The sequence below is a fragment of the Otolemur garnettii genome, unplaced genomic scaffold (genome assembly GCF_000181295.1).
Source record: "Otolemur garnettii isolate 467f Iridium unplaced genomic scaffold, OtoGar3 scaffold00096, whole genome shotgun sequence".
NCBI classification, from domain to species: Eukaryota; Metazoa; Chordata; class Mammalia; order Primates; family Galagidae; genus Otolemur; species Otolemur garnettii.
In genome coordinates this window covers 6549395-6562174 of record NW_003852491.1, presented here as the reverse complement: position 1 = coordinate 6562174, position 12780 = coordinate 6549395, and the positions used below count along the sequence as shown (strand labels likewise).

Here is a 12780-nt window from a genome sequence, read left to right as displayed (position 1 = left end):
GGCTGGGGATTCGAACCCGCCACCTTAGGTGTACGTGGCTGGCGCCTTAGCCGGTTGAGCTATAGGCGCCGAGCCAAAAAGGATGAATTTTTAGTTTCAAGATTTTAGATTTACTAGAGACAGTCCATCTTAAAGTATGTCAATCAGGTCATACCAAGAGAAATATTTCTAAAGTGTTCTCTGTTAAAAAACTTCACAAATGCTTCTATTTGTCAGATCATTTTGCAATAGGTTGACTAAAATGTATCTATTTAAAAACCAGAAATAGGATTCCTGTGGTCTGCAGCCCTTCTGAACACCTATCTCAAAATGTGCCCAAGAAAGTATATTTTAGGTTGATCCTTGAACAACATGGATTTGAACTATGTGCACTTATACAGGAATTTTTTTCAACTAAAGATTGATCAAGGCTCGGCACCTGTGGCTCAAGTGGCTAAGGCACCAGCCACATACACCGAAGGTGGCGGGTTCGAATCCAGCCTGGGCCCGCCAAGCAACAATGATGGCTGCAACCAAAAATAGCCAGGCCTTGTGGCGGACGCCTTTGGTTCCAGCTACTTGGGAGGCAGAAGCAGGAGACTTGCTTGAGCCCAGGCGTTGGAGGTTGCTGTGAGCTGCAATGCCACAGCACTCTACCCAGGGGGACAGCTTGAGGCTCTGTCTCAATAAAAAAAAAAAAAAAAAAAAAAAAAAACGATTGATCAAAAAATACAGTATTTGGCCCTATCTACCTGGAAGGCTGAGGCAAGAGGACTGCTTGAGCCAAGGAGTTTGAGTGAGGTATGATCATGCCACTATACTCCACCCTGTATGACAGAATATCACCCTTGTGGCTGGGTGCCATGGCTCATGCCTGTAATCCTAGCACTCTGGGAGGCCAAGGCAGGTGGATAGCTTGAGCTCACAAGTTTGAGACCAGCCTGAGCAAGAGCAAGACCCTGTCTCTAAAAAAAAAAAAAATAGCTGGGCATTGTGGCAGGCGCCTATAGTCCCAGCTACTTGGGAGGGTGAGGCAAGTGAATCACTTGAGCCCAGGAGTTTGAGGTTTCTGTGAGCTATGACACCACAGCGCTTTACCCACGGTGACAAAGTGAAACTCTGTCTCAAAAAAAAAAAAAGTCCCTTGTCAGATGCTGAGCAGATTACAGTATGATGCCCTTGGACATCCCAGCCTCCGGAACTATGAGCCAAATAAATTTCTTAGAAGAAGGAGGAGGAGGAGGATGATATCACCCTTGTGAAACCTAAGTCCAGTCTTTGAGATATCTTCCAGATCCTGTATTTTGCTAAAACTGTTCCAACTAGACCAGTGGCCCATACCAAGAAACCCACTCAACTAGTCTTGTGACCTGGGAACTGACTCGGCACAAGAAGACAATTTCTGCCTCCCAACCCTGTAAGTTCATCCACAGCCAATCAGCAAACCAAATTCCCTAACACTTTGCCCACCAAAATATCTTTTAAAACCCTGGCTCCCAAATTCTCAGGGAGATGGATTTGAGAAATTATCCTTATCTGGAACCTGCAATATTAAACTCTTTCTCTGTTGAAAAAAAAAAACAAAACTGAAATTAGTAAATTACCTTCGTGAAAGAGTATATAGAATTATTTGGCCTTATACACTCTGAGGCTCTGGGAGGTGAAGGTGTACCCCGGCATTCTAGGTCATCACCATACAAGGTCTAACAATCCAGAAAAAGTGCTACGTACCTTCCTGCTGAATATCACTGTAGTCACCCTTGGGAAGCTATACACTGATGCCAGTGCCTAGTCCACCCTTCAAAGCAATTTAGAAACTCTTCTGGAACAGCCATCAGAGTTCTCATTGTATTACTATTTATGTCCTGAATGCCATCAAAATGTCTTCCTTTCAATATTGCCTTTATTTTCAGGTAAAGAAAAAAGTCATAAGGGGCCAAATCAGGTGAGTCGGGAGGGAGTTTCAATACAGCTATTTGTTTACTGGCTAAAAACTCCCTCACAGACTGGTGCATTGCTATGATGCAAGAGCCCTGAGTTGTTGGCCAAGACTTTCAGTTCAGATTTTCCTGTTTCTCTATTAATGTTTACTTGGTCTGCTATTGCTTCTCACAGTCAACCATAATGATTTTTTACTTCTTTCCATGTGGATTTTAAGGTAATCATAGAAGTTTCATTCAGAAGTTGCCTAAAGTCTTCCCTCTTCTTTTTAGTAAGAGTGTCAATATGGTAATTAGGTTTCTATTTCTCTTCTTTTTCCAACAAAGATCCAGATTCCCAGTGCTTACCATTTTGAAGAATCTTCTTTGAGAAGTGATGACACACCTAAAGAACATGCCTCATTAACTCTGAAGGATAATGCAGAAGGATCTGTTAAAAAAGTTCCAGGGTATCTCCTGGGGTCAGCATACCCCCTGTCCTATATCTAATAGTTTTCTCAAACACTTTTATTCAGATACAATTTGTATACTATGCATTTAAAATGTTCAAGTCAATGGATTTAACTATACTCAGAGGTTTTTTGGGGGTTTTTTTGCAGTTTTTGGCTAGGGCTGGGTTTGAACCCGCCACCTCTGGCATATGGGGCTGATGCCCTACTCCTTTGAGCCACAGGCACTGCCCTATACTCAGAGTTTTGATTTTTTATTATTTTTTATTTTTTATTTTTTGAGACAGAACATCAAGCTGTCGCCCTGGGCAGAATGCTGTGGCATCACGGCTCACAGCAGCTCCTGGGCTCAAGCGATTCTCCTGCCTCCACCTCCCAAGTAGGTGGGACTACAGGCACCTGCCACAATGCCTGGCAATTTTTTGCAGCTGTCATTGTCATTTGGCGGGCCAGGGCTGGATTGGAACCCGCCAGCTCAGGTGTATGTAGGTGGCTCCTTAGCCACTTGACCCACGGGTGCCAAGCCATATACTCAGAGTTTTGCAACCAACTCCCCAATCTAGCCATCGCTCAGAAAGGAAATCTTCATTCCACCTGCAACATAAGGCAATCACTCATTTTTCTGCTTATTCTGGAGCACATAAATGGAATAACATAATTGGTGATATTTTGTGATTGGTTTCTTTCACTGAACAGTATTTTCACAGTTCACCCATGCATGGAATATATTAGTCCCTCATTTCTTTTTATTGGCAAATAATGGTTATAGACCTAGGAGTAGAGTTGCTAGATCCTATTGCAACTCTGTGTTTAACCTGTTGAGAAACTTATAGTCTGTTTTCCAAAGTGGCTGCACCATTTTATATTCCCACCAGCAAATTATGAGGGTTCCAATTTCTCCACATCTTTACCCTTTTTAATTATAGTTATTCTAGTGGATATGAAAGGATGTCTCATTGTGATTTTAATTTTCATTTCTCTGATGATTAACTGTTTGGGGCATCTTTTCCTGTACTAACTGGCCTTCTTTTTTTTTTTTTTTTTTTTTAAGACAAAGTCTCACTGTGTGCCCTGGGTAGAGTGACATGGCATCCTACTCACAGCAACCTCAAACTCTTGGGCTTAAGCAATCCCTTTGCCTCAGCCTCCTGAGTAGCTGGGACTATGGGTGCCTGCCATAATACCTAGCTAGTTTTTCTATTTTTAGTAAAGACAAAGTCTGCCTTTTGCTCAGGCTGGTCTTGAACTCCTGAGCTCAAGTAATCTACTCATCTCAACCTTCCAGAGTGCTAGGATTATAGGCATGAGCCACTACACCCGGCCAGGCCATTTTTTAAATAGCAGTTTTTGCTTCTTTCAAAAACTGCTGTCACATCAAGAAACGTTTTCAACACTAAAGGTATGTTTTCTGTGCTGAGGCAGTTATTTTGATGCTTTTCTTTGCTCTCTATCACATACTAGGCTCCATCTTCTGATATTTTGGCCAAATACTGTAAGACTTGGTTTGGGGCTCCCCATTGTCAAACCCAAACTTAACAAAACACATGGGCTTGGCGCCTGTAGCTCAAGTGGCTAAGGTGCCAGCCACATACACCAGAGCTGGTGAGTTTCGAATCCAGCCCAGTCCTGCCAAACAACAATGACAACTACAACCAAAAAATAGCCAGGCATTGTGGTGGGCACCTGTAGTCCCAGCTACTTGGGAGGCTGTGGCAAGAGAATCACTTAAGCCCAGGAGCTAGAGGTTGCTATGAGCTGTGACACCATTGCACTCTACCCAGGGTGACAGCTTGAGGCTCTGTCTTAAAAAAAAAAAAAAATGGAGATGTTGAAAATCCTTCAGGATAATCCTATAGTTAAGATTTTGCTGAAGCAAGTGTTTTTTTCTAAGTCCTTCAGCTACATACTGCCTTGAGTAATCATCCAGATTGTATCCTTTTTTGTGGCTCTTTCGTTTCTTTTGAATTCTTCCCTTGCCTAATCCTTCAGCTATTTCTTTTGAATTCTTCCCTTGCCTAATCCTTCAGCTATTTGCAACCAGAATCCCTTGGAACTTGGCAAATTGCTTAGAAGATCCTTCTGTAGAGAAAGAGAAATCATTGCCTCCTCACCAACTGTTTTAGAGTTAGCATCCCTGGGGCTAAGTAGGAAATGGCCGCATCCGCCAAACAGCATCCCACTGGAACCTCAGTGCCGGAATTTATTATTCTAGATTCTTATACTATTGTGTTTTATCTGGCTGTGTTTTTTAGTTACGAGGAGAAATATGTGACACCTATATTATGCTGAACTTATTACTCATAGTTATTTATATTATTTTAACAAACTGAATGCAAAATAGAATTATAGTACATATAATGTGCAGCCTGCTCTTTTTCATTTAACAATGTACAAGTTATGGACGCCTTTCTCATCAGAACTAGAGCTTATCTCTACAGAGTACTGAAGGGCCACAGAGTATTTCACAGAAGGGTGCTGATTAGTCACCTATTGATGGACACTAAGGTTGTTTCCTGTTTTCACTACAACAAATAAGGCTTCAATAAATTTCCTTAGACCTCTTTACTCACCTGGAGAACATTTGTGAAGAAGAGATTCCTAAAAGTGGAACTGCAATATTGGGGGGTATGTGCATTTCAAAATCTTATCAATATTTCCAAACCATCCATTAAAGACAGCATCGATTTAAATTTAAGATGATGAGATCACATAGCCAACAAAAGTTCTGCGTCTGCCATATTTGAGGGTTTCTCTGGACTGGGACTGAGAGGTCATACAGATACATCTTATTTAATTTCATTTAGGCTTCTGTGTCCCCTTGATACACAGTGATATCACCATGTTGATTACACATCTTGCCTTTAGCCCAGGAAACGTGATCCTTGGAGCTAGTGACTTCTGCATATCCCCTGGTCTCTCCAAGCAGTCCTGATTTGGAAGGTTTAACTCCTGGATTTGGGTGGAAATGGTCTTTCCCACAACCAGTCATCCTTGTTGAAACTTCACTTCCTCTATGAAGTCTGCCCTGATCCTCTCCCCACACGCAATTGGGTTAGGTGCCCTCCTGAGAGCTCCGAAAGCTCCCTATTTATTCCAGGCTGATTGCACTAGGTTGTAATAGATGTGCCTGGCAACCTCCCAGAATGTCATGAAGATATAATCATAAGCAAAAAGAAAATAAACTTCCTTGTGGCTTATTATACACACACCTGGAAGGTAGAGGATAGGCAAACATGCCTCTTTTCCCACTGAGTCACCTTCTGAGTCCCTGCCAGATGGGTCCCAGAAATTCCTTTTCTCTAGGCCACACTCACTCTGCCTGTCCCTCCCTACATGGTCTAAGCTTCTTTCTTCCAGCACCTGCAAGATCAAGGCCAGAGAGACCTTCCCTGGCTCCATTGCAGACAATCAGAGTCTTCATGATCTTCTGTGGGACTAGGATTGAGCCTCTCAGTTCCCTCAGAGCAGAGCATGAGGTAACTTAACAAGCAATACTGATCCTAGCAAGGCTTCATGTTCTCAATTAGTCATTCATTGACCTCTGACTGCCAGGCATTGAGGATACCATGATAAAATGATAAAAATTAAAGACACTACGCTAAGCCTTTAGAAGAATTGGTCTTTTACTTCTCACAACAACCCTACTAGGTAGGTACTATTATTAATTCTCATTTTACAACTGAAATAAAGGCACAGAGAGGCTGAATAACTTGTCTAAGGACATGCAGCTAAGAAGGGGTAGAACCAAGCTTTGGACCCAGAAGCCCAGCTCCAGAGCCTACTCATCCCACTAACAGAACTACACCAGTGGTTGCATTTTAGTGGGGACAAATAATGGAAAAGTAAACAAAAAAGACACTTTGGTTAGAGATAACTGAATGCTATGGAGAAAGTAAAAGAAAATCAGGTTAATGGGATAAAGGCTTATTGGAGGAATGTGGTATTTTGGACAGGTATTTTTCTTTCTTTCTTTCTTTTTTTTTTTTTTTTTGAGACAGGAGCCTCAAGCTGTTCCCCCTGGGTAGAGTGCCGTGGCATCTCAGCTCACAGCAACCTCCCACTCCTGGGCTCAAGCGAGTCTCCTGCCTCAGCCTCCCAAGTAGTTGGGACCACAGGCACCCACCACAACGCCCGGCTATATTTTGGTTGCAGCCGTCATTGTTGTTTGGTGGGCCCGGGTCGGATTCGAACCCACCACCTTGGGTGTACATGGCTGGCACCTTAGCCACTTGAGCCACAGGCGCCAAGCCTGGACAGGTATTTTTCAATTGCATAAAGCTTTTAGAAGGTACAGGCCACAGGTAGTTCTCTGTGTCCTCAACAATGGGCCTGGTCCAAAGCAGGCACTACTAACTGTTTAGGAAGAGAGTGGGGAAGGAGAGGAGGCTTCCCTGACAGGTGCCTCCACACACAGAGTGGCCAAACCTTTGCCAGTGTTTGGCCAGCTGTGCTAACTTAGAATGAACCCTGGAATTGGGGCGTGGTTTTCCTTCATTGAAGAGTGGGTTAAAAACCATGCACCATATGGCTGGTTCTGGGATAAGTCTTCGGCACACGGGGTGCTGTCATCATCCTCCCTTTTCAGAAGAGCAAACTGAAACTCAGAAGAAGCATGCCCAAGGTCTCCCAGCTAGTCACCCCTGTGGCATCTTGAGAATTCATGGGGTGTTTTTGGTCCTCACAGTAACAGGAGCGGTGCAGAAAAGGAAAGGGAGGGACACTCCCACATAGTAAAGTATTATCCTCCCCCCAGCATGGTATTTCACAGTGCTGCTAGACATTCATGAAGGTTAAAAGGTTATTAATAATTACCCGAGCCTTGCCTTGGCGCCTGTGGCTCAAGTGGCTAAGGCGCCAGCCACATACACCTAAGGTGGCGGGTTCGAATCCAGCCCAGGCCGCCAAACAACAATGATGGCTGCAACCAAAAAAAATAGCCAGGCGTTGTGGTGGGGGCCTGTGGTCCCAGCTACTTGGGAGGCGGAGGCAGGAGACTCGCTTGAGCCCAGGAGTTGGAGGTTGCTGTGAGCTGTGGTGCCACAGCACTCTACCCAGGGGGATAGCTTGAGGCTCTGTCTCAAAAAAAAAATAATAATAATAATTACCCGAGCCTAGAACCTAACCTCATTATATGTCACAATGGAAAAATTATTATTATTTTTTTTTTTTTTTTGAGACAGAGCCTCAAGCTGTCCCCCTGGGTAGAGTGCCGTGGCATTACAGCTCACAGCAACCTCCAACTCCTGGGCTCAAGCGAGTCTCCTGCCTCTGCCTCCCAAGTAGCTGGGACCACAGGCGCCCGCCACAACGCCCGGCTATTTTTTGGTTGCAGCCGTCATTGTTGTTTGGCGGGTCCGGGCTGGGGGTTCGGAACCCACCACCTTAGGTGTACGTGGCTGGCGCCTTAGCCGGTTGAGCTATAGGCGCCGAGCCGGAAAAATTATTTTGATGCTATGCTCAGTGGTAAAGCCCACCACTCTCCAAGAACACCTATCTCCTCATTTTCTTCACATCTTGATGTGTTACCTTTAAGTTAAGATTGTTTTCCTCTTATCATCTGGTCTGTTATCATCCAAATCCTTTTTATTCGCATGTCCTTCTGGCTTCACTTTCATTTCCTGGATATTAAAGAACTTACAAATCACCCAAGTCAGGAAAACAAAAGCTAAATTTAATTCTGATTCAGGCAAGGGAGAAACACCAGCAGAAGTGTAGCTTCTTGTTAAACACCGGATGAGATTGGGTTGTTACAGGGTTTGGGGGAAAAGATGGAGTTTAGCATTGGGCTCACAGCAAAATGAGGTCTGAGTAGAGAATTAACATATGTCCTGAGCTGAGAAGGGCCTGTTTTCATTGGAAACCAGAGTTAAAAAGGAAAAGAAGTGGAAAGTTTTGTCTGCTTACCTCCCTGTGGCAATAGAGCAGAGCAGATAAAATGAGTGGGTAACCAAGCTATGATCTTTCTGGGCCAAGGTGACTCACTGGGTCCAGATCCTTCAGACAAGAGTGGAATGTTCCATCTTCATGATCTTCTTTTCTAAACTTAAAATTCATACAAATTCTAGCCAGGGCATGGTGGCAGGTGCTTGTGGTCCCAGTTCTTGGGAAGCTGAGGCAAGAGGATCACTTGAGCCCAGCAGTTTGAGGTTGCTGGGCTCGTGACTCCTGCATATACCTTGGTCACAGAAAGGTGTTGATTAGTCACCTTACTGATGGACACTTAGGTTGTTTCCTTTTTTCACTACAACAAATAAGGCTTCATAAACCTTGTATCACACTGCACTCTAGCCCGAGTGACAGAAAGAACATGTCTCAAAAAAAGAAAAAAAAAAAGTATACTAATTCCTTTCAAGCCAGCAATAGCATGTTGAAAAAAAATCATATGAATTCCTATTATATTCACATTTAACCTTAAATTCATACTAAGTCATAGTAAGTAGGTACAAACATCTGTTTGCCTCATTATGTATTCTACTTCAGTGTATCCATGTTTTGAAATACTTATTGTTTTATAATAAATTAATTTCCTCTTCTTTCTCCTTTCTATTACAGTGAGGGCACTAATACTGAGTTTGGGATCTTGGGGGGGTTTTGTTTTTGCAGTTTTTGGCCAGGGCCAGGCTTGAACCTGCCACCTCCAGTATATGAGGCCAGAGCCCTACTCCTTGAGCCACAGGTGCCGCCCATATATTGAGTTGTTTTGAAACCATGTGATTAACCCTTGTGTAGTTCTTAGTCTGTACCAGGCACTGTGAAAAATGCCTTTTACCTGTATTAGCTCATTTGATTCTCTCCCCAGCCTAGGAGGTAGATTATTATGATCCTCACTTTACAGAGGAGGAAACCAAGGCACAGAGAGGTGAAGTGACTTGTCCAAGGTCACAGGAAGTAGGAAAGTAGGCATCTGGCTCCAGAGTCTGCAAAAGGGACGTTTGGTGTGATGAGGTGGAAACCACTGATCCATCATATAGGGTCCCCTCTTCCCTCCTTCATGTCTTGAATCTGACCCAGAATTGGAGTGGGGGTTCACCTGTGTGGCCATGAACCCAGGCCCAAGAGGGGCACGTGGCCTGCTGGCCACGATCCCAAGGACTGTTTATGCCCAGATTCTGCTTCTTCCCTCCTTCTGTCAAGGGGCGGGGATCTCTGTGGAAAAACACCCAGCTGGGTGAGGGAGGAGGTGAGGGGGGCTGGGGCTCACAGGACTGACTCTTTTCCTCTCATGACTGGTGTTTACTGGGCTGGGTTCTGGGCAAGGGCCAGATTGCATCAGACGGGGCCTGCTGGGCTGGAGCCAGACTGTGGTCTGAGGAGGAGCCTTATAAGTTGGGGCGAGTGGACGGGGAAAAGAGAGCTACTTGGTCAGGAAACCAGATACAAAGTTTTAGAAGATGATGAGAGACAGCGAGAGCAAGCCGGACACGATGGTCACCTTCCTGCAAGCAACCAGCCCCTCCTGGCAGCCTGCAGGCCCTGAGGATGAGGACCCGAGCCTGGATGAGTACGACCTCTACAGCCTGGCCCATTCCTACCTGGGTAAGCCACACTCTGTTCCCTTCCTGGTCCTTCCATTGCCTGTCTCCTCTGGGGCTTCTCCCCAGGCCTTCCCCTTTTCTAGCCAGGGTGTTCCCTTGACCCCTTACGTCACCTCTTTCTAATAACCTCACCCACATTGGGGTCCCCCATTCCACAGATGGGGAAATGGCTGGCCAGCACTATGTCACCCCAGTGCTCCTGGTGCCCTTCTAGTCTCTCTGCTCTTTCCACCCCTGCAGCCCTGACCACCTGCCTCTCCTCTAAGGCCTCTGCCCACTTTCCCTCTGACTCCTACCCTGGCTACAGGAGGTGGAGGCCGAAAAGGTCGCACCAAGAAAGAAGCTGCCACCAACACCAACCGCCCCAGCCCTGGCGGGCACGAGAGGAAACTAGTGACCAAGCTCCAGAATTCAGAGAGAAAAAAGCGAGGGGCACGGCGCTGAGATGGAGTTGGAGGTGAGAAGTCAGGGAGGCCCAAGTGCTCTGCTTTCAGAGGACAGGCTGAGTTTGTGCTGTTGGGCAGGGAAGAGGGATCAAAGAACTGCTGCTTCAACATGGTAAAATGAGACATACTTTTGGGTCTGAGTTTCCTAGTGACCAAGGCAAAGAGGGAAAATGTAGAACCTCTCCAACTGCAGAGAAATTTGTTTTAAAGACAGATAAACTGAGCCAGAGAGGTCCTTCCTTGGAATCACAGAGCAAGTGAGCGGGAGAGGCAGAATTAGAACCCTTGTCTCTGTCCCTTTCACTACCTGTTTTCCCTCCCCCCAGATGAGGCCAGACCACGGACACCACACCCAGCAATGCAGACAGGACTACAGAGGAATAAGGCTCTGGGGATAGGATGCAGGCCTGCTTGCCCCACCCCCTAGCCCAGGACTTACCCCACTTGATTGAGTCGCTGAGGGGTTGCCAAGGGAGCACCATCAACCCCAGCAAGAGAGCAAGATGGAAAGCAAGAGGCAAGGAACTGAGAAGTGGGGGCAAGAAGGCACCCCCAGAAAAGAAAGCCACCGAGGAAACCAGAATTCTCCCTGGTGGCTGCCACAATAAACAAAGTACAGCAGCTGCAGCTTATGTATGTGTTTCGATCTCTGCTCTTTGTGTGTTTTCATTTGGGCTTGATTCTGCCTGCATGTGCCTGTGTTTGCATGAACCAGTGAGAACATTTTTGGTGTGTATTTGTGTTTGGTGTATGAATCTGGGACAGGGAGTGTTCCTGTTTTTGTACAGGCGTAGGCTGTGAACCTGTTGTTTGATTTGTTTGTTTGGTGTTTTTTTTTGTTTGTTTGTTTTGTATGCATATACATACAGTATTTTGGTGCATACGCTTCTGTGGTTTCCTATGGGGTACAAAGGAATTTCCTTTGTTTCTTTGTAACGCGGCTCATGAAACCTCTCACATTTTTACTGATTATGCCCTATTCATATAAAACCACCAACCCCCCCCTTTTTTTTAGAGATGGGGTCTTGCTCTGCTACCTATGCTGATTGACTACAGTGGCTTGATCATACCCTATTGCAGCCTTGAACTCTTGGGCTCAAGTAATCCTCCTGCCTCAGCCTCCCAAGTAGCTGGGTGGGACTTTGAGCCTGTACCACTATGCCCAGCTAATTGCTTTTATGTTTTGTAGAGACAAGAGTCTCACTACATTCCCAGGCTAGTCTTGAACTCCTGTCCTCAAGTGATCCTTCCATCTTGGCCTCTCAAAGTGCTAGGATTATAGGCACAAGCCACTAGGTCCAGCCTAAAATCACATTTTGAAGGGAATGTTACTTATTGGTGCAAGATAGAGACAATTGAGACTTAAAATATTAAGGGACCTGTCCTAAGTTACCCAAGGGCTCATATTCAAAGATTCTTATTGCCCTTAAGTATGAGGTGGATCCCCATGCTACAATGGTTGCCAGGAATAGGGGGTTCTAGGAGGTCAGCTGGGGAGGAAGTTTCTTATCCAGTGTTATTAGTCCCAGGACAAGAATTTGAGAAGAATGTGGGGCAAAGGATGTGCTGGGAGCTAAGAAGATGTATTGATTGAGATATAGGTTTGGGCTACTGTAATGAAGAATCAAACAAAACAGTATGGGAAGTTATTTCTCACTTAATAGCTCCTAGGGTAAGTACTCCTGGGCTCAAATAACAAGTTGGGGAGTCCAGCTATCATTAGCTCATTGTTTAGCTCAAAACATGGCTTTCACTTTCAGGTCCAAAATAGCTGTCACAGTGCCTGCCATCACAACTGCACCTCCGTCTGTGGAGTGGGAGGGGGAAAGAAACCAGGGGAAGCCACACCTATTTATTTTTAAGGGCAAAATCTAAAAGTAGAATACATCACATCTGCTCTGAATTTAGTCATGGCCACACCCAACTACCAGAGTGGTTGGGACATCTAGTAATTACTTAGCCATGTGGGAACCAAAACTTGTGCAAGGGCATGGTTTTTTTATTAAAGGAAGCAAAACAGTGAATAGTGGAAGAAACTAACAAGAAACATTGCCCACATGGAAATTCAACAGAAGTGGGGAAAGAAAACTTCTAGGTCTGGCCCTGGACAGAACCCTTTCCTTTTCTCCTATCCCTTCCATATAAGCCCCAGACTGCAGAACTTGGAACTAATGGTTGGTTCTTGGGGACCCAAGTATATCAGCAGAGGACTGAGAGATGTGTTGGAGCAGTAACAGATGCACAGCAGGGTATGACCAGCTGGAACCTTTAGGCACCTCTGTCCACCCACCTCCCCTGAGCCCAGTCTAATAACAATCATAGAATCCATGACTGGGAAAGACATTAAAAGACCTGTGCCCGGCTCGGCGCCTATAGCTCAACCGGCTAAGGCGCCAGCCACGTACACCTAAGGTGGCGGGTTCGAATCCCC

General features: G+C 45.3%; 1 protein-coding gene and 1 long non-coding RNA gene across 2 annotated transcripts in view; one reads left to right on the top strand and one right to left on the bottom strand.

Annotated features, from left to right (window-relative positions):
• Nucleotides 1–1932, bottom strand: part of LOC111727161 — a 5499-nt gene extending 3567 nt beyond the window's left edge. The window contains exon 1 of the long non-coding RNA XR_002774779.1: nucleotides 1711–1932. This is a non-coding gene — a long non-coding RNA (uncharacterized LOC111727161). The remainder of the gene's footprint in view (nucleotides 1–1710) is intronic.
• A 7715-nt stretch (nucleotides 1933–9647) lies between these two features.
• On the top strand, nucleotides 9648–10995 carry NUPR1 (nuclear protein 1, transcriptional regulator). The gene is made up of 3 exons (XM_003795776.3): nucleotides 9648–9904; nucleotides 10211–10360; nucleotides 10676–10995. The coding sequence occupies exons 1-2, from the start codon at nucleotides 9760–9762 to the stop codon at nucleotides 10345–10347; spliced, it is 282 nt and encodes a 93-aa protein (XP_003795824.1). The 5' UTR covers nucleotides 9648–9759; the 3' UTR covers nucleotides 10348–10360; nucleotides 10676–10995.
• The last annotated feature ends 1785 nt before the right edge of the window (nucleotides 10996–12780 follow it).

Coding starts and splice junctions, on each gene's coding strand:
- NUPR1 (XM_003795776.3), top strand. CDS start 9,760: ATGATGAGAGACAGCGAGAGCAAGCCGGACACGATGGTCACCTTCCTG. Junction 9,905..10,210: donor CCTGGCCCATTCCTACCTGG/GTAAGCCACACT, acceptor CCCTGGCTACAG/GAGGTGGAGGCCGAAAAGGT.